The 21983-nt window shown below is 52.5% G+C and overlaps 1 protein-coding gene across 1 annotated transcript; it reads right to left on the minus strand.

Annotated features, from left to right (window-relative positions):
* Nucleotides 1-1112: 1112 nt before the first annotated feature.
* Nucleotides 1113-15806, minus strand: ALDH3A2 (aldehyde dehydrogenase 3 family member A2). The gene is made up of 11 exons (XM_052657225.1): nucleotides 15741-15806; nucleotides 15453-15613; nucleotides 13257-13488; nucleotides 12456-12541; nucleotides 11170-11378; nucleotides 10125-10242; nucleotides 8360-8501; nucleotides 7681-7847; nucleotides 6239-6338; nucleotides 5059-5294; nucleotides 1113-2642 (listed from the first exon to the last, which is right to left on the minus strand). Exons 2-11 carry the CDS (start codon nucleotides 15603-15605, stop codon nucleotides 2628-2630), a joined length of 1458 nt encoding a protein of 485 aa, XP_052513185.1. The 5' UTR covers nucleotides 15606-15613; nucleotides 15741-15806; the 3' UTR covers nucleotides 1113-2627.
* Nucleotides 15807-21983: the final 6177 nt, after the last annotated feature.

Here is a 21983-nt window from a genome sequence, read left to right on the forward strand (position 1 = left end):
GAGCATTCCATGGACAGAGGAGACTGGCGGGTTACAGTCCCTGGGGTCACAAAGAGTCGGACACAGCTAACACTTCGACGGACAGTGAGGCCTAGGTCGCTGGGCCAGGGAGGCTCAGGACAGAATTGGGGGCTAACCCAGTCCCAGGGTGCTTTGAGGCCTGGGACTGGTGACATGTTCGGGCTCCAGGCTGCACATGGGGGTCTGGGGGCTCAGCCTGGCCTTCAACATCAGTCCCTTTAATGTGGGTAGTTACATCCACAGACACAGTGGACGCACTAATCAAGGTCACTAGGGAAAAAGGATGCAGAGTGCAAACGTTTGACTCCATAGAAAGGTAGGAGCCAGTGTCATCTGTGACCTGAAGACTCAGTGAGCTTCTGCACCCAGACAGAATGAACAGGTATGGAACAGAAAGGCCGTGCTGTGTGTCCTAGGGTTGCGTAAGTGAAAGGAAGGTGTTAAGTGCTAAGTGTCTGACTCTGCAATCCCATGGACCAGAGCCCGCCAGGCTCCTCTGTCCATGGGATTTTCCAGGCAAGAATCCTGGAGTAAGTTGCCATACCCTCCTCTAGGGGATCTTCCCAACCCAGGGATCAAACTGGAGTCTCCTGCATTGCAGGCAGATTTCTTTACCACCTGAGCCATCAGACTGCAAGGCACTGAGGGGAGAGGACTGCAAGCGCAAGTCTGGGAAACAGCGCATCTGCCCGAGCCCCTGCTAGGCGGAACTGACGCAGAGCCAGTTTCTGTGCAGAGGCTTAGGGGACTGGGGTCTCCTGAATGTGCTTACAGAAATGTTATACTTGTTTTAGGTCAGCGATGGGTAAAGATATAGTTAGAAAGAAACCTATTTACTATATATAGGTGGTTTTTAAAAACAACGCACAAGTGGCAAAGTAAAACCTGAGAAATCTAGGCTGAGAAATTGAGAAAGAATTTAAGTGGATCAACACTACCTTTGATAAAGGCAAAAAGTGGATTTCTAGTTGGAGAAAATTTATGTTTAAACAATTGTCTTCATCAGGGCCTATCTGAAAACATTATTAAAATTCATGCCAATTTCATCAAATATAATGTGTCTACTTTGAAGCAGAATATAGCAGTAGATAAGCAAATAATTTTAATTAGAAAGTAAAATGCACAATATACCAAATGAAAACTCCATTGTCTGAGATATTTTATGGCTGATTATTCTGATAAAGCCCCAGTGTAAGCAGGTATGTCCTAAGCCAGCCTAGTGGTTGGCTGTTCATCCCTGTGTTCTGTAATGAAGGCGTAACGCTCTGCAGTCAGCCAAAGCAGGTTCATTCAATGGTGGATCACATGTGCTGTAAGGTGAGGTACATTCTCTTATTGAGTGTGGGGGCAGGGAGGACCCCCAGGGCTCTTCTTGAGACTTTCTGTTTGGCTGAAGTGCTGGGTCTGGTCCCAACTGTGCTTGGGAGGTCCCCTTCAGTGGGCTGGCTGCTGTCCTGGTCATGGAGAGCCCTCTTCCAGATGCCCCTCACCAGCCCCTGGGGCTCACAGGCTTTAAGTTGTGAACACCCAAGACCTCTTGTCCAGGACAGAAACTGCTCCCCATGTTAAGTTCTGGACAGAATCTGTTCAGCAGTGCCCCTCGCAGGTTTCCAAAAGTGAAAGTCGATCAGTTGTGTCCGACTCTTTGTGACCCCATGGACTACAGAGACCATGGAATTCTCCAGGCCAGAATACTGGAGTGGGTAGCCATTCCCTTCTCCAGGGGATCTTCCCAACCCAGGTCTCCCACATTGCAGGCGGATTCTTTACCAGCTGAGCCACAAGGGAGGCCAAGGGGATGCTTACTCGCCTTGTGGTACAGAAGCAGGAAACTTGAAGATTTGTCCCTCAAGAGCCACTGACTTGCCATGTGAAGCCTCTGATCAAGGGTGGGTATCGTCTGAGTACCATGACGATAGCAGTGAAACAGGCCAGTGGCTCTGCAAGACGCACAAAGTCTACGAATGACAGATGATTCTTGCACCAAACTGGCAGCTGCCTTCCAGGAGCCCGAGGATTTACCATGTGTGGACATCACAACGGACCGTCACAAGCCGAGCTCAGGACAGGACAGAGAGTGGTGAGAAAGGAGGGGTGCCTCCTGGAGCTGTCTTCTGGTCCCAGGATCGGGGACAGGGCCTGCCCCCCCCACCCAGTTCTAGTGCCCCGAACCCCGAGGACTCTGGGAGATCTCGCCTCACCTCTCTAGACTGAGACCTGGAAACATGTGCAGGGCAGTCTCTGAAAGGCTTCAGGGAGTGCTGCCTGAAGGTGGGGGTGGGGGTGGCAAGCCCCATGTCCCTGGTAAAGAGTCACTGAGCAGGTCTGGGAATGTGGGCTCACCCAGTGCACTCCCTGTCCCTGCCCAGAGCTCTAGGGACGCAAGTTCTCCAAGTGAGCATGCTCAGTCCTAGGGGGCCGGGGTGGGGAGGTAAGTGGGGGACTTTGGCTGAAGCAGTGAGTTTTATTAATGGTGAATGCCAGCAAGGATGGTGCGTTTGCATATCTTCTTAAAAAGTTCTGGTACAATTTAAAAATGATTGGTTGGTTAGCCACTAAGCAGAATAATAATTCAGCAGAGACGATGAGGAGGTGGCTAGGGTCCATCAGTAGTATCCGCCCTGTGGTGGGGAGAAGGGATCCAAGTTACAGCCAGTTTATGACCCCTCAGCCCTGCAACATGGGCCCAGGGTCAGAATCCCGACCAGCACCTCCCATCCTGGAAGTCTCTCCTCCAGTGACAGCAGGGCCCACAGGTGCCTAAGGACGAGAGGTCATGCTCTCCCTCCCAAACGACAACAGGATGGTGGTATTGGAAGCAGTATTCTGTCCGACATGGAGGAGACATGAGAATGAGCAAAGACATAAGTTGTAAGAAGGAAGTGGACTGTCCACGCGAACTCTGAAAACTGGTGAGTAATTCTGCTTCTCAAATTCCAGAGAGTAATTAATTTCATCAACACCCACTGAGGCTTAAAGAAGCATAGCCACAGAGTTCAAACGATGCATTTAATCCTCAAGATCCTGATGACATCGATTGATTTTAACCTTTTATTTTCCTCAGCTTTTAAAAACCCCAGCAATGCTTTCCGTAGCTTAGGCTAACCTTTATTGGAACCCTATGTAAAAAGGATGTGGAAAATGCCCCCACCCTGAGATTCTAATGTGCTCCCCTTAGACTAATAACTGTGGCTTTCAGTTTCCCATTTTAAAATGCTCCAAGTGCATTCTAATCCTAGTAAACTGAATTATTAGAATCAATCAGAGCTACGAAGTGCAAAAAAGCAATTTCAGAAAAATGTTTGCAGTGATCACCAACAAATATTCCTCAAGAAAATGGCCAATTTAGGCACAGAATCCTTTGCTGAAAATAAAAGATGATTTTATAAAAGGAGGGTATAAGCATAGAGAAGCAGCAAAGAGAGAAAAGCCCCCAAATCTTTACCCAGTCTCACACAGGATCCAAAACAACTGGAACACCTCGGTTCCCAGTGAGGACAGCAAGAGGCGGGGCTGCCCGTACCCTGCGGGCTCAGAAGAGGCCTCACCCAAAGCCATAATTAAATCAATCTCCAGGCCCAGCTAAATAGACATTTTTACAACACTGATGCATCTCTAGAGCCTACCAGACAAAGGCTTGCCTGCCAAACCCTTTTGGGAACTTTGTGCGGCGCTGCCCGCCCATCTGGCAGGGGGCACTGCCCCCTAAGAGGGGGCATGCCTGTGGGGATCAGTCTGCCTGCACCTCCGGATTCTCCACCAGGCTGAGCGACTCCATCGCAACCAAGGAGGTACTGGTCAGGCTGGGGACCCACGACTTGGGAGAGGACAGGCAGACAGGGACCAGAGACCAAACAGGGCCACCGGCCTCAGCAAGGGGCAGAAGAGCAGCACGGCGGCCCACAGCAAGCTCTCATTCACCAGGTCTGCCACGTAAGTGCTGAAGTTACACTTTAAGAAAAACAACTCAAAAACGAAACAAAAAGTGACTTTGAGCTTTTTACGAGATGCTGCTCAGACTCTGAAGCTAGGTCTGAGCGGCTCCACGGGCACATCCTTGGGGCAGCTGAGCGCACACGGCTGTGGCTTTCTGGGAGCGATGGTGGCTTCGTCCCGACCCTCTAGAGCCCGGCCCTGGACTGAACCGTGGCTGTCAGGTTTAACACTCTGCTGCTCCAGGCTAAAGCCCAAAGTGCCTGGAGACAAATAAATTGCACTTTCTTTTTCTGGTAACACATGAGCCTCTGAGTGTAGAAAAACACATGATCGGAAGAGCACACACCCCACGCTGGCCCGAGTTACAAAAAGGAAGAGACGGCCCTACCTCCTCTCAACACAGAGTGGGTTCTGAGACCAGCTCACGGGATGGCACGTCTGTGAACTGCCAGAAAAAGCAACAGGGCCTTTGTCCTCAGCACAGCCTGGTACCTCTGAGGAAACCCAAATGAATTCAGATGCGGCTGGTGTCTCCAGCTCTACCAACACCCTCTCAACGCTTAAACCAAACACAGACACGAACGCAGCTGTTCCCGTTAAATCTGGCTTTGCCCTGGGAAGCTGCCTGGCACGGGCTCTCCTAGCACGTCCACGTCTGCGATGACCAATCACCAGAGACACATGCTGCGGTCAGCCTCACGGCCAAGCTGCCTCCACCAGCAGCCTGTCACCAGAGGACTGTCCTCCACCTCCACGCGCCGGGTCCATGCACGTCCAGGAACCAGCTGGCCCCAAGGCACCAACAGTGAGAGGATCAAGGGTTAGGCAGCTCAGCTTCTGCAAGCGAGCTCTCCAGGGCTTTAACCTCAGACCAGAGGCAGCACACGGCTCCTGTGAGGACAGGCTTGTGGACTGGACAGTCTCTGCTGCTGGAGCCCAGAAGCAGCCAGAGATGCTCAGAGAATCAGGGGCTGCCTGCAAGCCATAGTTCCCTAGCCCTTAGTTTTAGGCTGAATGTTAACAGGATGAGACAGCACTGATTTAATAAGATCAGAGGCGCTCCCAAGACAGAGCCACCCCAGGCAGCCATTGGGGACCCACCTTGATGAGCACGGCGGCCAGGACGCCCAGGAGAGTGAGCAGCAGGAGGCCGAGTTTCCCTTTGTTGAACCGCTTCAACAAGAAAAATTTCGCCCAGTCCACCTTCGACTGGCTGTTGGGAGGGTATCGGAGTTGGTTCGCGCCTTCCCGCTTGAGAGTTTTTAATAAACAGGAACGTTGATGGGAAAAAGTATCGAAACTGTGTTTTCCGTGATACGCTCCCATCCCGCTGGACCCTGAAGTCAAGGGCAGATGAGACAAGCCGCTGTAGGTAACGGAGCTCCTCCTGCGCACAGGCAGGCCCCCTGCCCACCAGCCTGGCAGGAAGGGGGCCTTGCTCCAGGAGGTCCTGGGCCCCCTGCCCATCGGCACGGGGGGAGCGCCTTGGCCCCTGCACAGTGGCCCCGGCCCAGGACATGCTCAGGGTGCTCCTGGGACAGGCTCACTCTACCACAACCCCAGTTCCAAGAGGGGACAGGGCAGGTAGGGCCTTCGTGTGGCCCTGAGGGTCTGACTCTGGGAGCCCGGGGCTGAGCTATGCTTCCTCCAGGCTCTCGGGAGGTCATGTGGTGGTGCTAACAAGCTGGTGGACACTTCTGCCCTCTCAGAGCTGTGCTCCGGGCCTGTGCTCATTTGTCTGCTCTGTCACGTAAGCCAGGCAGACACGCGTGTGGCTAGGGTAACCAGGGCCCAGGGCATGATTTGGGTGAAGCTGAACCTGCAGGGGGATTCTGTGAGATGTATTAAAAGGTGTGCCTTTTAAAGAAAAAGTCTAAATTACAAAATATTAAGTGTTTATGTCTGGGAGGTCATTGCATTTTCCCTCACAGCTTTCCATAGTATTCTGTTTCTGTGCCTTTTCCCTAAAAATGCAAATGGACATCCAGGTCCTTGGCTGCTGTCTGCCCTGCCCATGGCCCCATCCCCCGCCTGTCCACGGGCCCATCCCTCGCCTGCCCATGGCCTGTCCCTCACCACCTCATTCATAAAGGACAGAGGGCAAGCCTCAGTTCATCTGAGACCTGATTCTTGGCCCAAGACATGCCCTGCATCTGAGGAAGAACCGCAAACCAGGGAAGCAGCAAACTGTAAACCATTACAGACTGGGAAGCGCCCCTGAGGGTGGAGGGTGGGGACGGGCCAGAAGGAGACTCTGGGCAGCAACTGGGAGGGGCCTCACCCACGCCTCCGAAGGGCAGAGAGCTGAGCATGAAGTGCATGATGACGTCATTGCCTGTGACACCGCCGCTGGACGTCCCGTCGATCATCCGCTTGATGAGCTGAGGGGAAGAGCAGAGGCCCCGGGTCAGCTGCGGCTGGCCCAGGACACACGTCCTCCTCGAGGTCAGACCCCATGAGCGAGCATGGTACAGGTCAGCTCTCAGCTGCACATCGAGTCCTCCGGGGAAGCAACGCAGAGGTGGTTGAACACCCGTCAAACCAGTGTTCGACCCCCGAGCCCACAGCCAGGGCCTCTCTTATCAGGGACCATTCAGGATCTATTCCAGGTCTTAAGAATTGTTACTGTTTCTTCTTTCTGGTCTACTTTACAGCCTGTGATTTACAGATACTTCATTTCTATGAGACGCAAAAAACATTCAAATGTCCTACTTTTGAAGGAGACCGCTGGTTGGCTCACCTAGGACCCAAATGGGCAGTGACGCTTGACTGGTAAATGTTGCCTCCCTGGTGCCGACCAGCCCGGTCCTCCGTACCGAAGGTCATCACTGACCACGGGACAGAGCCTGACCTGCCACCCTCCACCCAGGCCACAGACCTCAGCTTCCGCTCTGTCCTCCACTGCCTGTGATCATTTCAGCTGTAGACCGTTGTGTTTTGCTAACCTGATCCTCACTGAGCCCTGCACGCTCGGTCTCCCTAGATGGTGGACAGAGATCAGCCCCTCGACAGCTTGGCCAGCTCTGGAAGCGGCCCCATGACCACCTGCACAGCCGGGCAGAGGCTCCACAGGGTACACCTGCTCTGGGGACTTCTCGGCTTGGCCTTGCTGCACATTCTCCTCCGAGTTTTCACTTTTCCTCAGAGGCTCCTGGCCTACTGGCCCACCTTGAGGCTACTGTCCCTCAGCAGCCAGTCACCTTGGAGGTGTGGATGGACAGGCCTGAGAGTGGTGGCGGGGCTGCCAGGCCTGAGGTGACAAGGTGTGGGTGGCCAGCCTGACTAGGACTGTGAAACCGCTCCAACCACAAGGTTGCATCACTGGAAAAACCCGTCCATGGTTTCCAAGCGGCTCCCTTGGCAGTGCCAGAGACCTGCCCCAGTCCGCTCCACAGCCCTGCCTGCATGGCCTTAGGGTCCTCGGGCACCCAGGGTTAACAGCGGGAGAGCTGCTAACACTGGCTCCTGGAAGTCTCCCAATTAGACGGGAGGTGTTTGTGAGTCAACAGACTTGTGACAGTCACTCCGAAGATGGAGCTCTGACCCCAGGGAGTGAGGGGAAGGTCACAGTGATAACCCCAGGGCCTCATTACCTAAGAAAGAGACGGCCAGCTGTGAGAACAGCCTCCCTGGGGACTCAGGCGTAATAATCCCAGTCTGCTTTAGAGCAGAGAAGGTTCAAGAGCGCGGCTCACGACAGCACGCATGTGCTGTGAAGATTACCTTACTGTTGTGAGAAAACACATAGAAAGCTAGGGGCTTTTCGCGTTCATTTATGAACTGCATGGCTTCATCTGCATTCTTCACAGGCACTATTGGAAGAATTGGTCCAAAAATTTCTTCCTGCATCACCCTGGTGTCAGGATCCACATCAGTGAGTACTGTTGGGGCTGAAACAGAAAATCAAAGATGAAAAGGCTGCAGCTGAGCCAAAAACATCCAACTCTCACTGCACGCTGTGCTCAGGGCTCCCCCGCCCAGCCAAGTGTCACCTCATGAAATAAGCCCGAAGTGCATGCATGAACCGTGCAAATACTCAATGTCTCCAGGCATGTGCATCAGGGATCCTTGTGCCAGCAAGGGGGTAGGCAGGCTGGAGTAAATCCTGTGTTTACCTAACTGTGTTCAGCACTGCACACCTGCGTCCTTCCCTGGACAGGCCTTCTTGGGAGCACAGATGGTCTGGTCCCTCCAAGGACCAGACCAGCACCACTTCTTAACTCAAGTGCATTCCTGCCCTGATCTCTCTGACCTTGACTACAACTGAGTGAGGTTAGAGAACGTCATAAAGTGGTAGCATCCCCTGGGCCTTGGCTCAGGCTCTGCCTGCCCTGGGCACATGGGACGACACAGGAAGAAACGACGTGGACTCTGAGGACACAGACCAGGTGGGTCCCCTTACCTATGTAGCGTGTGGCCTCATCCATCTCCCCACCAAAAGCTATCTTCTGTCCTTCCAGCAGACTCTGTATCCTCTTAAAATGACGAAGATTGACGATCCTCTCGTAGTCGGGAGATTCTTTTACATTTTCTCCATAAAATTCCTGAGTCAAACAACAGTATCTAGTCATCACCAAAGACCCACATTTTAATTTAATAATTATAAAATTCACTTATGTCCCCAGATCTGGCTTTACACCCTCACAGAATGCCACGCCCCGCCCCCCCCCCAGCCCCCGAGGACTTCGACAGTGGTGAGGTTAAGCTCCCTGAGAGGCTGAGGGCAGGAGTTCACACACACACATGTCTCCCATTTCCCAGTTTCTGGGGTTAGCGTGGGTCCTTCCTGGGGTGGACGCAGAGTGGGTACTGCAAGTCGTGCCCCGTATCAGGGCCCCATGTCCATCCCTGTCGACTCTGGCTGCTCCGCTCCCTCGAGGAGCTGAGTGGTGGCCTGCAGAGCCTGGAGCACGGCCTGCACAGCCCTTCACAGCAAAGAGTCTGCCGCGCTTTGTGCTGCTTCCTCCTGGCCTAGAACCTCCACCAGCCACAGACAGTTGGGAAACCACTCAGAAGATCAAAGCACAGTCTGGGTAAACCAATCTCAATGACTCACAGTCGGCCCCATAGGCACGCTCCATCTCCCCTGACCACTGTCCACCGCCCCCATCAACCTTGAGCTGGCTGGTAAGAACATCCCGGGCAGCCTGTGGAAACACAGGGTCTCAGGTCCCTGCACTGGGGCCACTGGAGTGGCTGTTGGTGCCGGCTGCACCTGAGTGTCACCTGGAGACCCCAGACCTCCTGTGGATGGGAGGACAGGAAACTTCTCCTAAATCACGCCTAGCGACTCTCAGGTGACAAGCAGGGCGGTGAGAGGAGAAACGCCTCCAGGAAGACAGGGACTGTCACTCCCAGGAAACCTGGCTTGTCACCATGCACCCCCAGCACAACTTCTCTAGCCGCAGTGTCTCCCTGGAGTCTGGCCAAGGCCCCTCTCATGCTGTCTTTGTCCAGGCCCGCCACAGTCCCACCACTACATCCACATCAAGACCCTCGGCCCCTCACTGCTCACACTGTCTCTCCTGATTGTCCATGAGCCACCTCTCAGGGCTCAGTCAGCACCCAGGGAGTGAACCATGGTTGTTCCAGCCACTTCTTCACCCAGGAGGCCCATGACCCAGTGCCATCACTCCTTCCTCCAGTCTAAGTCCCTCGTTTCTCCTGGCTTACCTGGGGCCTTCCTTGATCCCAGCCCTAGACTGACACTTGAAACACCCTCAAAGATTGAGGGCTGCATTAAGCGTAGTTAATTCACTCACTCCTCGAAATAGCTGGCTTTGCTAAACCACCTACACACTGAAGATCAGATGACCTTGACGGGCAGTGGCCACACGTCAGGGGTCCTCGACTGCGCTGCAGAAGCCTGACGGTCTTCTCCCCAGACCACAGAATCACAGCTAAACTGTTTTTTCTAAAGCCTGTGCTGCACCTAAGCAGTTATCATCAACAAATCAGCTGGACGGTTTCTGGTGTGCATACCACCAGCCTCACCTTGCTCTCAGCAAACGTTCTCCAAAAATGTTTTCTCATTAGCCAGGAAGTTCAGTCACAGCTGCTACTGAAATGTTCAAGAGGGGAGGGGATGGGGAGCTGCTGCCCACAAACAGCCGACCTCACCCTGCACCCTTAGGCAGCCAGTGCAACCAGAGGTGGTAAACACGCACCTTCACGGCCTCCTGCACCTTCCGCACGATCTGGTCCTGGAGGGACGGCTCACAGAGCACGTAGTCGGGGGCAATGCAGGTCTGACCGCAGTTCATGAACTTGCCCCAGGCGATGCGTCTGGGAAAAGCACCAGCAGCTGCATTCAGTCCCCGCACCTGCCACCCACACTGTGCTGTTTACTAACAATGCTCACAAACGTACTCATGAATCTTGACTGAACGATGTTTTAATGACTCTAAGAAGCAGGGAAAGCTTTGTGCCTACTCATCAACAACAGTGCTTTAAATGCAGAGACGGCCCTGCCTGCAGCAGGAAAGGACAGAGTGCGGTTTCCTGACACCCCCTCCCTCCTCCAACTCCGGCTAGGAGGACGTCTGGGAGGACGGGGTCCCCTGGCTCTGGGAAGCTGTGCCTGAGCTCTGACAGAAATCCACGCACTGGGGTCTCCTGTTCAGGCAGACAGACACCTACAGAGCCCACCCGACCCCGCCCAATGCCCCCACCCCCTCTCCACCGCCTCTCCGAGGGGAGGGAGCCATGCCGCTCTAGCACTGTCAACTGTGGGTCTGAGCACTTGCTGTGAGCCAAACTGATTCAGCACAGACACCTCCAAACCTTTCACTTTCTAGTTCTCAGATGCAAGATGCTCTTAGTTAGAAGATGAGCAGTATCGGTTATCAATAAACGAACTTAGGAGGTCAGCATAGGGAGTCTAAAGACTTTGGATTATCTACTGTACTTTCTGGATCAGCTACCAGTGGGACAGAAAGATTTCCTGCCTGATTTATTATCTTGAGAACAGAGAGACCTTGTTTTTCATTCCGAAGGATGGCCGTGTGATGTCAAGGCTTTGTATTCACAACTTCCGGCCATGGCACTAAGAGGGAGTGTGTGAAAGTTCCACGCTACCGCCTGGCCCCCACCCCGGAGGACATCAACCCCCAAGACTCATCAAGGTCTCTTGGAGCCAGGAGGCACAGGGGACACGCCAGCAGGCTCTCGGCTGAGCTGGGAAAATCCAGGAAACCAGAGAGCCAGTCTCACCGGCAGGCGACATCCAAGTCACAGTCTCGGTCCACGAAGCATGGGCTCTTTCCTCCCAGTTCAAGGGTCACAGGGGTCAGATGCTTGGCAGCAGCCTGCATAACGATTTTTCCCACAGCGGTGTTTCCCGTGTAGAGAATGTGGTCAAATCGCTGCTTCAGAAGCTCCGTGGTCTCCTCAACACCACCATTGACGACGGCGTACAGATCCTGAAGGAAAGAGACAGACGCGAATATCACCGACTTCATCCTGTCGTCCAATGTAAACACCTAACTGTCTGTAAAACCAGGAAAAGGTGGAGACCGGCCCTGGTGAGGATGGGTGGGGGAGTCCAATGGCACCTGAGAATCTCGACCTGTGGCAGAACTGGCCAGAGAGACCAGCATTTCCACCTCAGCCTCACAAGGCCACAAAGGAAAAGAGGGATCCCACCCAGGACATGCAGAGCCGGGGGCAGGGCGAAGGGAGGGTGGCAGGGACGCAGCTGCTGTGGGTGAGCACAGGACAGGCCCTGGGCACGTCCACCTGGACATCCTTCCTGAACTCAGCTCAGTGCAGGGCTTAGACCACAGGGAGACCAAGGGACATCTGAGTCTGAACATGTGTGAAACCCAGTGAGGGCCCCCAAGGTCAGGCCAGCTGCTCCCTACCCCATTGCCACCAGCTCCTATGCCTGCTGGCTGGGGGCCTCATATCTGCCTCCCTGAGAGTCCCTGAGGACCCCCTCCCTACAGAGCTAAATGGCATCACAACATTCTCTGCCTTGCACCAGACCCCTGATCGTTTTTTCTACACAGCTTCTGACACTCTTCACTGCCAGGACTTTAACCCAGAGTGAGGGGCCAGCTCCGGGTCAGTAGGCCGTTTCTTTCTGTGGTTTTCAGGCCACAAACTTGTCCATTTAAGCCTGGACACACTCTCACACAACTGAACCTCGCTAGGAGCACCTGGCTCAGCTCCAGTCCCTCGTCAAACAACCCACTACGTGAATACACCTAAGATTGCGGCAGATCCAACAACGGGTCAACTCAGAACACCACACAGCAGGGGATGCTCTCTGAGCAGCAGAGGTGCTGATAAGGCCAAGGGCCTGAACAGACTGTAACCACAGCAGCTGAACGATTCCAGTTTGTCTTGGACTTCACTTCTCTTGTCAGGCCAGTTGCAGGAGGCTTAGGGAAATGGGGCATGGAGGCCCGACCACCAAACAACGGCGGCGGGAAGAGCGGGTAGCTGTTCCCCACGACCAACAGACAGACATGCATACCAAGGAGGGGCACTCTTACCTGGTCCAAGTACTGAGGGAGGAGCTTAGCCAAGAGCTTGGCTGTATTCTCACTTACTTCGGAAGGCTTGATAATCACAGCATTTCCTAAACAGAACAGAAAGCAGGACAGCACTGTTGAGTACCTGAGTGACTAACAGCCGCCCAGATGGCGCTAACATGCGGAGCATAGGCTAAGCGTCACTCCACGTCTGTGCTCGGCCTTGTTCACCGCGGGCCCGAGTCACCCCACTGCCTCCTTCCTATAGGCTGACGCCTCCATTCTCACCCTCCAGGTCCCATCAGCCTCCCTACGTGGCCTCCAGCATTCCCACATTGCTCTCACTCCCACTCTTGGGTTTTCCTGTTTGCCCTGGGATTACTACACAAATATGAGCCTTGTCATCATGAAGCTGTTGATCTGGATCCTGGAGAACTGAGAAATTAATCCCTTCACACTTGCCGTGGGCCACGGAGCATGACTCCCACAGCCCTTATCTGAATGCAGAATCTAGTCAGACAGAATCCAACTGATTCATCCAAAGCCAGAGGTGGTGACTGAAACCACCTGGGAACATGGATGTCTGACTCTTGACCTAGTCTGTGGACTCACGTGTGCCTCTCCACCCTCATGGGTTCCCTCTCCAGGGCTCCAGAAAGCAGTGGCCACACAAACCTCTGAAGCCCACTAAACAAGAATAATGCTATGACTTTTCGATATACTGCTGGCTTACACTAAGGCAAGCCAACACAGCAAATGCATTTAACTAGGCACCCTCCTTAACGTGCAACAATGGCACGAGGACACAAGCTGACCCCAGACCTGCAGCGATGGCTCCTATCAGGGGCTGGATGGTGAGGACAAAGGGGTAGTTCCAAGCTCCAATAATCAGGACGACCCCCAGGGGCTCTGGCTGGATGTAGGCCTCGTCCAGCATGGTGAGCAGGTTCCTCTGAGCTGGTTTAGCAGCAGCCCATTCCGGAAGCTTCTCCAGCACGAGATCAATTTCTCCAAGCACAGAAATGACTTCTTGACTGTATGTGTTGAATTCGCTCTGTCACAAGAGGATACAGTTAACTTTCATGGGTCTGACATACTCAGGCAAGGGAATCCCCTGGTGGTCCAGTGGTTAGGACTCTGCTCTTCCACTGCAGAGGGCATGGGTTCGATCCCTGGCCCAGGAACTAAGATCCCACAAACCATACAGCAATGTACAAAGAAACCAAAGTGCTGGGCTAGGCACACCTGTCAGACGGGCTGGTTTGCTGTGTAGATTTCTCTGCGCCCTTCAAGCCCACAGTGCATGCCTGCTAAGTCACTTCAGTTGTCTCCGACTCTGCAGTCGTCCAGGTTCCTCTATCCATGGGATTCTCCAGGCAAGAACACTGGAGTGGGTTGCCATGCCCTGCTCCAGGGGAATCTTCCTGACCCAGGGATAGAACTTGCCTCTCTTATGTCAACTGCACCGGCAGGCAGGTTCTTTACCACTAGTGCCCCCTAAAGCCCATAGTATGCACTCATTAACTCCCTAATATATTCAGTCTCTCTAAATCCTTCTTTTCCGACCCAAGACATTTAAACCCAGGCTTAAATGGTCCTTAATTAATAATGGTGTGCCCTAATCTCACTTCACAAGCCACAGTAATTATGCTTTCACCCATATCTTAATATTTCACCCTTAATACACTGCCTTATACCAGTCTTCCCTGGTGGCTCAGATGGTAAAGCATCTGCCTGCAATGCGGGAGACCCAGGTTCGATCCCTGGGTTGAGAAGATCTCCTGGAGAAGGAAATGGCAACCCACTCCAGTACTCTTGCCTGGAGAATCCCTCGGATGGAGGAGCCTGGTAGTCTACAGTCCATGGGGTCGCAAAGAGTCAGACATGACTGAGCAAATTCACTTCACTTCACTTACAACTGTAGTTTCACTTTGGGCATGTTTTGTTTCTGGACCAAATTTAACACCCTCAAGGGCAAGGAATTTACTGTACTTCTTTCATTTTTTTTTTTTTAAAGTCATGTCTGACTCTTTGCGACCCCATGGACTGTATCGTCCATGGAGTTCTCTAGGCCAGAATACTGGAGTGGCTAGCGTTTCCCTTCTCCAGGGGATCTTCCCAACCCAGGAATCGAACACAGGTCTCCCACACTGCAGGTGGATTCTTTACCAGCTGAGCCACAAAGGAAGCCCTGTACTTCTTTCATAATCCTTAAGATACACACTCAGAAATGCTGATAGAGGGACCGATTCAGACATCTTGCTTCAGACAACTTAAATCCACCTTCTGTGACACAGTGCTTCTCCACCGTAAGTAAATGTTATAGTTCTGTTGTTACTACTGGTGGTGGTGGTGGTGTTCAGTCACTAAGTCATTTCCGACTCTTGTGACCCCACGGTCCATGGGATTTCCCAGGTAAGAATCCTGGAGTGGGTTGCCATTTCCTTCTCCAGGGGACCTTCCCAACTCAGGGATCAGATCTTGATCTTCTGCACTGCAGGTGGATTCCTTACCACTGAGCCACCAGGAAAGCCCACACTTCTTATGTTTCTACTCCTCAAAATAATCTTTAGGGGGAAGTGAGGGATGGAGCCTCGCAAAGCCAGAGCAAGGCCTTGCTCTGGCTTTGCTACCCCTAGAATAAAGAGGGCGAAAAAAGAATAGTAACAACAGTATTATAGAACACAGGGGACTGTATTTAAACCCTAAACACTCGCCCAAAACCTTGCTACTGAAAGCAGGGTTCCAGAAAAAGGCAGCGTTGTATCATCCGGGAGCTTGTTACAAACTCGGGCTCTCAGAGTGCCCCCAAACCTCACCCGACCCACGGAAGCATCGTCTGCCTTTAACAGGTCCCAGGTAACTCGCGGGTGCACAGATCTGAAACCTAAAGTCGTGGTGGAAAATCCGAGCGCAACCAGCAGCCACAAAGTTGAAAGACAGTAATCCGGCCCGCAAATTGCTCGAATGACCCAATCCCGGGAGAGGGGGTAAGGGTGGGGTCAGGTCCGGGCGCACCTTGCTCAGGTCCGCACCGATGGCCGCCAGGATGTCCTTCTCGCGCTCCTGCACCATCGCGCGCAGGGCCTCGAGCTGCCGCCGCCGGAACGTCAAGGGGCGAGAGCGGCCGGAGCCGAAAGCCACGCGAACCCGCTGGACCTCGCGCTCCATGGCCGGTCCTGCGGGGAGAGGGGAGATCCGGCGCCGTAGGCGGCGGGCGGGCAGAACGCGGGGCCGCGGGGCGGGGCAGCCCCATCCCCGCTCTCCACCCGGTCCCGGGCCCACGGCTCACGGCCCACGCCGCACCTCAGCGCCAGACGCGCCGACTCAGCCGACGCCAACTGCCCGGCCGACGCCCAGCCAGCAGTGCTCAGCCCCAAGTCACGCGCCGATTGGCCGGCGCGGCCCACGTGACCGCCGCAGGCCGGACACTGTGCGGGCCCCGCCCCCAGCCTTCGGCGGGCTAGCGGGGGAGGACGACGCTTGGGAGCTGGGGCGGGAGGGGACCTTGGCTGCGCCTGCGCCTGCGCCTGGGGCGCGCGGTTCAGACCTCGCAGACCTGGCCCCGCGCCAAGCGGCTCGGGAGGCGGTGCTTGGCCGCCCGCACCGCTTCTTCCGGGCACCGAGTCTCTTGGACTCGTCACGCATGTCAGTACCCTGCGGCATCTCTTCCGTTACCTGCCGCTCTCCGCCGCTTCCACCCTCCGTTTGCTGTCCCCTCCCTCCCCCACCCCAGGTCCCTGTCCCCCTCCCCCACCCCAGGTCCCTGTCCCCCTTTCCCTCCTCCACCCCGAATCCTTGTCCCCCTTCCCTCCCCCTCCCCGAGTCCCTGTCCCCCTTACCCTCCCCGAGTCCCTGTCTCCCTCCCCCACCCCCATCCTGAGTCTCTGTCCCCCTTCGCCTCCCCAAGCCCCTGACCCCTTTCCCCTAGAGGGCCCGGGCTCCGGCTCCCCCTGCACCCACGGTGACAGAGCCCGCTGCCGGTAGGTGCTCACCTCACTCTCCTCACCTGTGCTGGTTGGAGGAACCTTCTGGCTCCTTCCTGACTTCACTGAGACTTTAATCTGCCTGTCAGGTGATTTCTTATCATTTCCCTGTGCTTTGACTCCTCAGGGAGAGAACCTGTTATCCGGAGGTGAAGGACTCTGCCTCAGGATGGGGAAGTCTGCCCCTTTCCTGGGATACGTCGCTGATGCTTCCCCAGAGGTGCGCTTCCCTCCCGGCCGCGGGGTCTCCCGTGAAACCTTCAAGGGCCCTGTCGCGTCTCCTGTTTGATGTGTGCTCTTCTGACAATATACAAAACTGTTCGGAAAACAAACCGAGCTTCTGCACAGCGCTTTCCTCCATGTGGGTATTGCCCACCTGGGCTACAGCCCTACGGTTTGGCCAGGAAAAAAAAACAACTCTTCTAGTTTTATGAGCAAACTCCTTGGAAAAGACCTCGATGCTGGGAAAGATTGAGGGCAGAAGGAGAAGGGGACAACAGACGATGAGATGGTTGGATGGCATCACCGTCTCAATGGACATGAGTCTGAGCAAACTCCTGGAGATAGTGAAGGACAGAGAAGCCTGATGTGCTGCAGTCCATGGGGTCGCAAAGAGTCAGACATGGCTTAGCAACTGAGCGACAACAACGCAGTCTTGTGAGAGGTTGTTTACTGATCACTTGCCTCCACACTCAGCTGCAGCTGATCACTCCCATCTCCTGGAGGCGGGCTTCGCTTGTTTGCCTGTTTGTGTTCTGCTTGTGTTTGGCTTTGCTTGTTTGTGTTCTTCTGGTTTTCCTTTCTTTCCCTCACAGAGTCCTTTGGGTCTTTCTTTGACAGATCTCTTCTTCCAGGCCTCCTGAAGTTCTGGTGCCTGAGGACTCAGTCCCCCGGCCTCTTCTCTTTCCTCAGTCACGACCTCATCTAATCTCCTGGACCGTGCTGGAGAAGGTTTTCAATTCCATCTGGTCCCACCCTTTTCTTTGAACTCCAATAGGCATGTTCAACTGCATCCCTTTCATACTGGCGTTCATAATAGGCAGGTTAAAGGTGACCATGGATAGAATTGCTCGTTTATTTTAATCTACCAAATACACTGCAGAGCTCCTCCAGTGTCCCCAGTCTCAGTAAAGGGTACCATCCTTCCTTTATCCTTTTTATTCAGGCCAAACTCCTTAGATTATCCTGATTCTTTGGCCTAGCTTGTTGATCCGAGCACTTCTGCCCTAGTTTAAGCCATGATAATTCTTACGTGCACCTTATGGAACCTCCCACTGGGTTCCCTGCTTCTGCTGCTGACTTTGGGAAATTGTCATTTTTTGTCCTCCAGTTGCCCTTATGTAACCTGCCCCACAGACTCCCAGCATGTCGGAACTGTACTTTGCCAGGTTCCCACGGCTGCTGGCTTCCAGTGGGTTATGCCTCTGGAGGCATGAGCAAGAGTGAGCAGGGTGAGGAGGAAGGCAACTTTCTGCTTTTGGGTTCTGCAGTGTGGTGGTTGCCGGCCATTCCTGAGGTGAAAGTGGAGCAAGGATGGTTCCTCCCTTGGCCAAGGGGGCTATGTTTAGTAGACGCAGGGTGACAGTGACAGCCTGTCCAGGTGGCACAGGTGCTGGTGCAGCCCCCTGGGTTCCTTCCAGCCAGGGGTATTCTAAGCAGCTTCCCATCTGTCCTGTAGTCTTACTGTTTAGATTCCCTCTGCCTGCCATAGGTTGAGTGCCTTCTCTTTTCGTATCTGAATTCTGACTTTGCTGCAGCGTTTCTCCACCCAGCTGTCAGTCATCAACACCCTTGATCCTGTCCCCTGCTCAAAGCTTTCCATCGGCTTCCTGTGACATTTAGAGTAAAATCTAAAACCCACACTGTGTTCAGCAGCCCCGTGTGTCCTGCCTGCAGCCTCCTCTCCAGCCTTGTTCCAAGTGATCCTCCCACTGAGTGGAGTGCTTGCCTCGTTGCTCACAGAACGGGAAGCACATCCCCACTCAGGGGCTTTGCTCCTGGCTCTATCCTCGGCCTGGAGTGCTCAGCTTACCTAACTCCATCTTTGGTTAAACGTAACATCCTTAAAGAAAACTTCTCTTAAAAAAAAAAAAGCTGTAGTCTCCAGTGTCTAAGCCAAATCCATCCCTGAGGGTTGCCTGTGCCTGGCAGGCTTACAGTCTCAGGTCAGTGAAGGATCCTCCTGCTGTCCCAGGGCACGGCATTCCTGGGAGACTGTCCCAAAGGAGACGGAGGAAAGCCAAGAAGCATTTAAAATGCTAAATCTGTTTTCTTAATTTTATTTTTGGAGTATAATCGCTTTAGAATGTTGTGTTAGTTTCTGCTGTACAACAAAGTGAGTCAGCCATGTATATACACAGTGAAAATCCTCTTTGGATTTTTTTCTGTCAGCAAAGACAGTCAGTTCAGTTCAGTCACTCAGTCGTGTCTTAGTCTTTGTGACCCCATGGACTACAGCACGCCAGGCTTCCCTGTCCTTCAGCATTTCCTGGAGCTTACTCAGATTCATGTCCTTTGAGTCAGTGATGCCACCCAAGCATCCTCTGTCATCCCCTTCTCCTCCTGCCTTCAATCTTTCCTAGCATCAGGGTCTTTTCCAAAGAATCAGTTCTTTGCATCATGTGGCCAAAGGATAGGAGCTTCAGCATCAGTCCTTCCAATGAATATTCAGGACTGATTTCCTTTAGGATGGACTGGTTGGATCTCCTTGCAATGTAAGGGACTCTCAAGAGTCTTCTCCAACACCACAGTTCACAAGCATCAATCCTTCGGCGCTCAGCTTTCTTTATAGTCCAACTCTCACATCCATACGTGACTACTGGAAAAAAAACCACAGCTTTGACTAGACAGACCTTTGTTGGCAAAGTAATGTTTCTGCTTTTTAATATGCTGTCTAGGTTGGTCAAAGCTTTTCTTCTAAGCAGCAAGCGTCTTTTAATTTCATGGCTACAGTCACCATCTGCAGTGATTTTGGAGCCCAAGAAAATAAAGTCTGTCCCTGTTTCCATTGTTTTCCCATCTATTTGCCACGAAGTGATGGGACCAGGTGCCATGATCTTTGTTATTTTTTGAATGTTGAGTTTTAAGCCAGGTTTTTCACTCTTCTCTTTCACTTTCATCAGGAGGCTCTTTAGTTCCTCTTCACTTTTTGCCATAAGGGTGGTGGTGTCATCTGCATATCTAAGGTTGTTGATATTTCTCCCAGCAGTCTTGATTCCAGCTTGTCCTTCATCCAGCTTCGCATTTCACATGATGCACTCTGCATACAAGTTAAATAAAGTTGACAATATACAGCCTTGACAGGAGAAGGCAATGGCACCCCACTCCAGTACTCTTGCCTGGAAAATCCCATGGATGGAAGAGCCTGGTGGGCTGCAGTCCATGGGGTCACTAAGAGTTGGACACGGCTGAGCGACTTCACTTTCACTTTTCACTTTCATGCATTGGAGAAGGAAATGGCAACCCACTCCAGTGTTCTTGCCTGGAGAATCCCAGGGACGAGGGAGCCGGGTGGGCTGCCGTCTGTGGGGTCGCACAGAGCCGGACACGACTGAGGCGACTTAGCAGCAGCAGCAGCAGCCTTGACATACTCCTTTTGCGGTTGGGAACCAGTCTGTGTTTCCATGTCCAGCTCTAACTGTTGCTTCTTGATCTGCATACAGATTTCTTAGGAGACAGGTAAGGTGGCCTAGTATTCCCATCTCTTGAAGAATTTTCCACAGTTTGTTGTGATCCACGCAGTTAAAGGCTTTGGCATAGTCAATAAGGCAGAAGTAGATGTTTTCCTGGAACTCTTGCCTTTTCTACTATCCAACGGATGTTGGAATTTGATCTCTGGTCCTTCTGCCTTTTCTAAATCCAGCTTGAACATCTGCAGGTTCTCAGTTCACATATTGCTGAAGCCTCACTTGGAAAATTTTGAGCATTACTTTGCTAGCGTTTGAGATGAGTGGAATTGTGCGGTAGTTTGATCGTTCTTTGGTGTTGCCAGCAAAGACAAGTGCTAACATAGGCCTTTAGTGACAGCACAGCGATGTCAGACAAACTTTCAAAGTGTGGGCAGAACCTGATTCTAGAACTGTGGCAGTGTTTACATTGGCTCAGAGTTCACCACAGATCACCCTTTTTGATCTGACATGTGTTGACATTTTAAACTTTGAGCCAATATAAATGTTACATAAGGGACTACACTGGCCTATGAGTCTCACCACAGTTTTTTAAACATAAACAATGAGCAGAATACCAGCGTGAAAATAGAACAGGAACCAGTGTCAGCTAAGGTAGGTTAACCCCTGAGTAGCCAAGGGCTGCTTCTCCTGCTGAGGGTTTGACCTTAGGATCTTAAGAAGAATCTGTTGTGATTCTGATATTAGGCAACATCACTGAGGTTTGACTCCTCGCCCACTCTTGAGCATTTTTTTTTTTAAATTAACTAAGGGGTCTGTTGCCCCTGTCCCTTTAGGAGAGCCCTCTCTGCCAGCTCCTGAGGAGGTCTTGCATATTGCCTTATGTATTTTCTTGTATTAAGGATTACATTTTATTGGATATGACATAAATACAAGAGTTCATGAATGATAAACATATACAGTGAATTATGACAAATTTAACCCGCCTATTTAACTGCCACCTGGAATGTTACCAGCACCCCTTTATGTCCATATCTGGTCACTGGTACAGAATTTCCAGGTGAAAGCAAATACGTGTGTAACTGTAGTAGTCAACTTTCCAGTGTGCTCTTGCCTGTTCATAGTCCGCGCACATGTGTGTGACGGTCTGCTAGCTCCACAGCCTCATCAGCACTTGACAGTGTCACTTAAAGGAAGTTAACTATTCTGATGGCTGTTTCTCGGTGTGACTTATTTTTTAATTTAATTGGCTGTGCCAGGTCTCAGTTGCAGCACACAGCATCTTCATCTTCACTGTGGCACGTGGAATCTTTTGTTATGGCATGTGGGGTCTAGTTCCTGGACCAGGGATAGAACCTGGGCCCCCTGCCTTGGGAGCTCAGTCTTAGCCACTGCCAGACTACAAGTGGGGGCAGCTTATAAAGGCAAAAAGCAGAAAGTTGCTTAAGCTATTTGTCACGAGTTAGGTTTGGTGCTGGCGAAAAATAAGGGTGCTGGTTAAGTAGGGGTTGGTTGGGGTTCAAATGGTTGCCTAGTTACAAGGGGGGACCTTGAGACCTTAAGGCTGCAGCTGGCAGAGATTGTTTTGAGAACAGCTGTTGGTGTCCTTGAGCTTGATACAGTGCAGAAAATTCACGTTATCGGTAATGCAGGATTGTGTCTGAAACCACATCCACAGAGGCCATCAGCTCCACGCCTGAACCATGGGTATTCCTTCTTGACTTACGAATGATCTTAAACATGCCATCAAGACATACATCAGTGTACTCATAAAGAAGCATCTTCTAAAAAATCATGTTCAGAAAGTATCCATGGAGCCTGCTTTATTGAATGTTCCAACGAGAATGGTTGAGGATTTTCCCAGATGACTCTTCTGTGCCCATGGAGATGGTCCTATGATTGTTCTTGTTAGATCTGCTCTGATGATAAATGGCATT

This window comes from Budorcas taxicolor, chromosome 19 (genome assembly GCF_023091745.1).
Source record: "Budorcas taxicolor isolate Tak-1 chromosome 19, Takin1.1, whole genome shotgun sequence".
In the NCBI taxonomy this organism is placed as follows: domain Eukaryota; kingdom Metazoa; phylum Chordata; class Mammalia; order Artiodactyla; family Bovidae; genus Budorcas; species Budorcas taxicolor.

Bases quoted from the DNA above. Each gene is read 5' to 3' on its own strand.
- ALDH3A2 (XM_052657225.1), bottom strand. From the start codon at position 15,605: ATGGAGCGCGAGGTCCAGCGGGTTCGCGTGGCTTTCGGCTCCGGCCGC. The intron at 10,243-11,169 runs GTGAGACTGGCT...TGCTTTTCCCAG, and splicing joins GACTTGGATGTCGCCTGCCG to ACGCATCGCCTGGGGCAAGT. The intron at 5,295-6,238 runs GTGAGGCCCCTC...CCTTGACTTCAG, and splicing joins TCTGCCCTTCGGAGGCGTGG to GGTCCAGCGGGATGGGAGCG.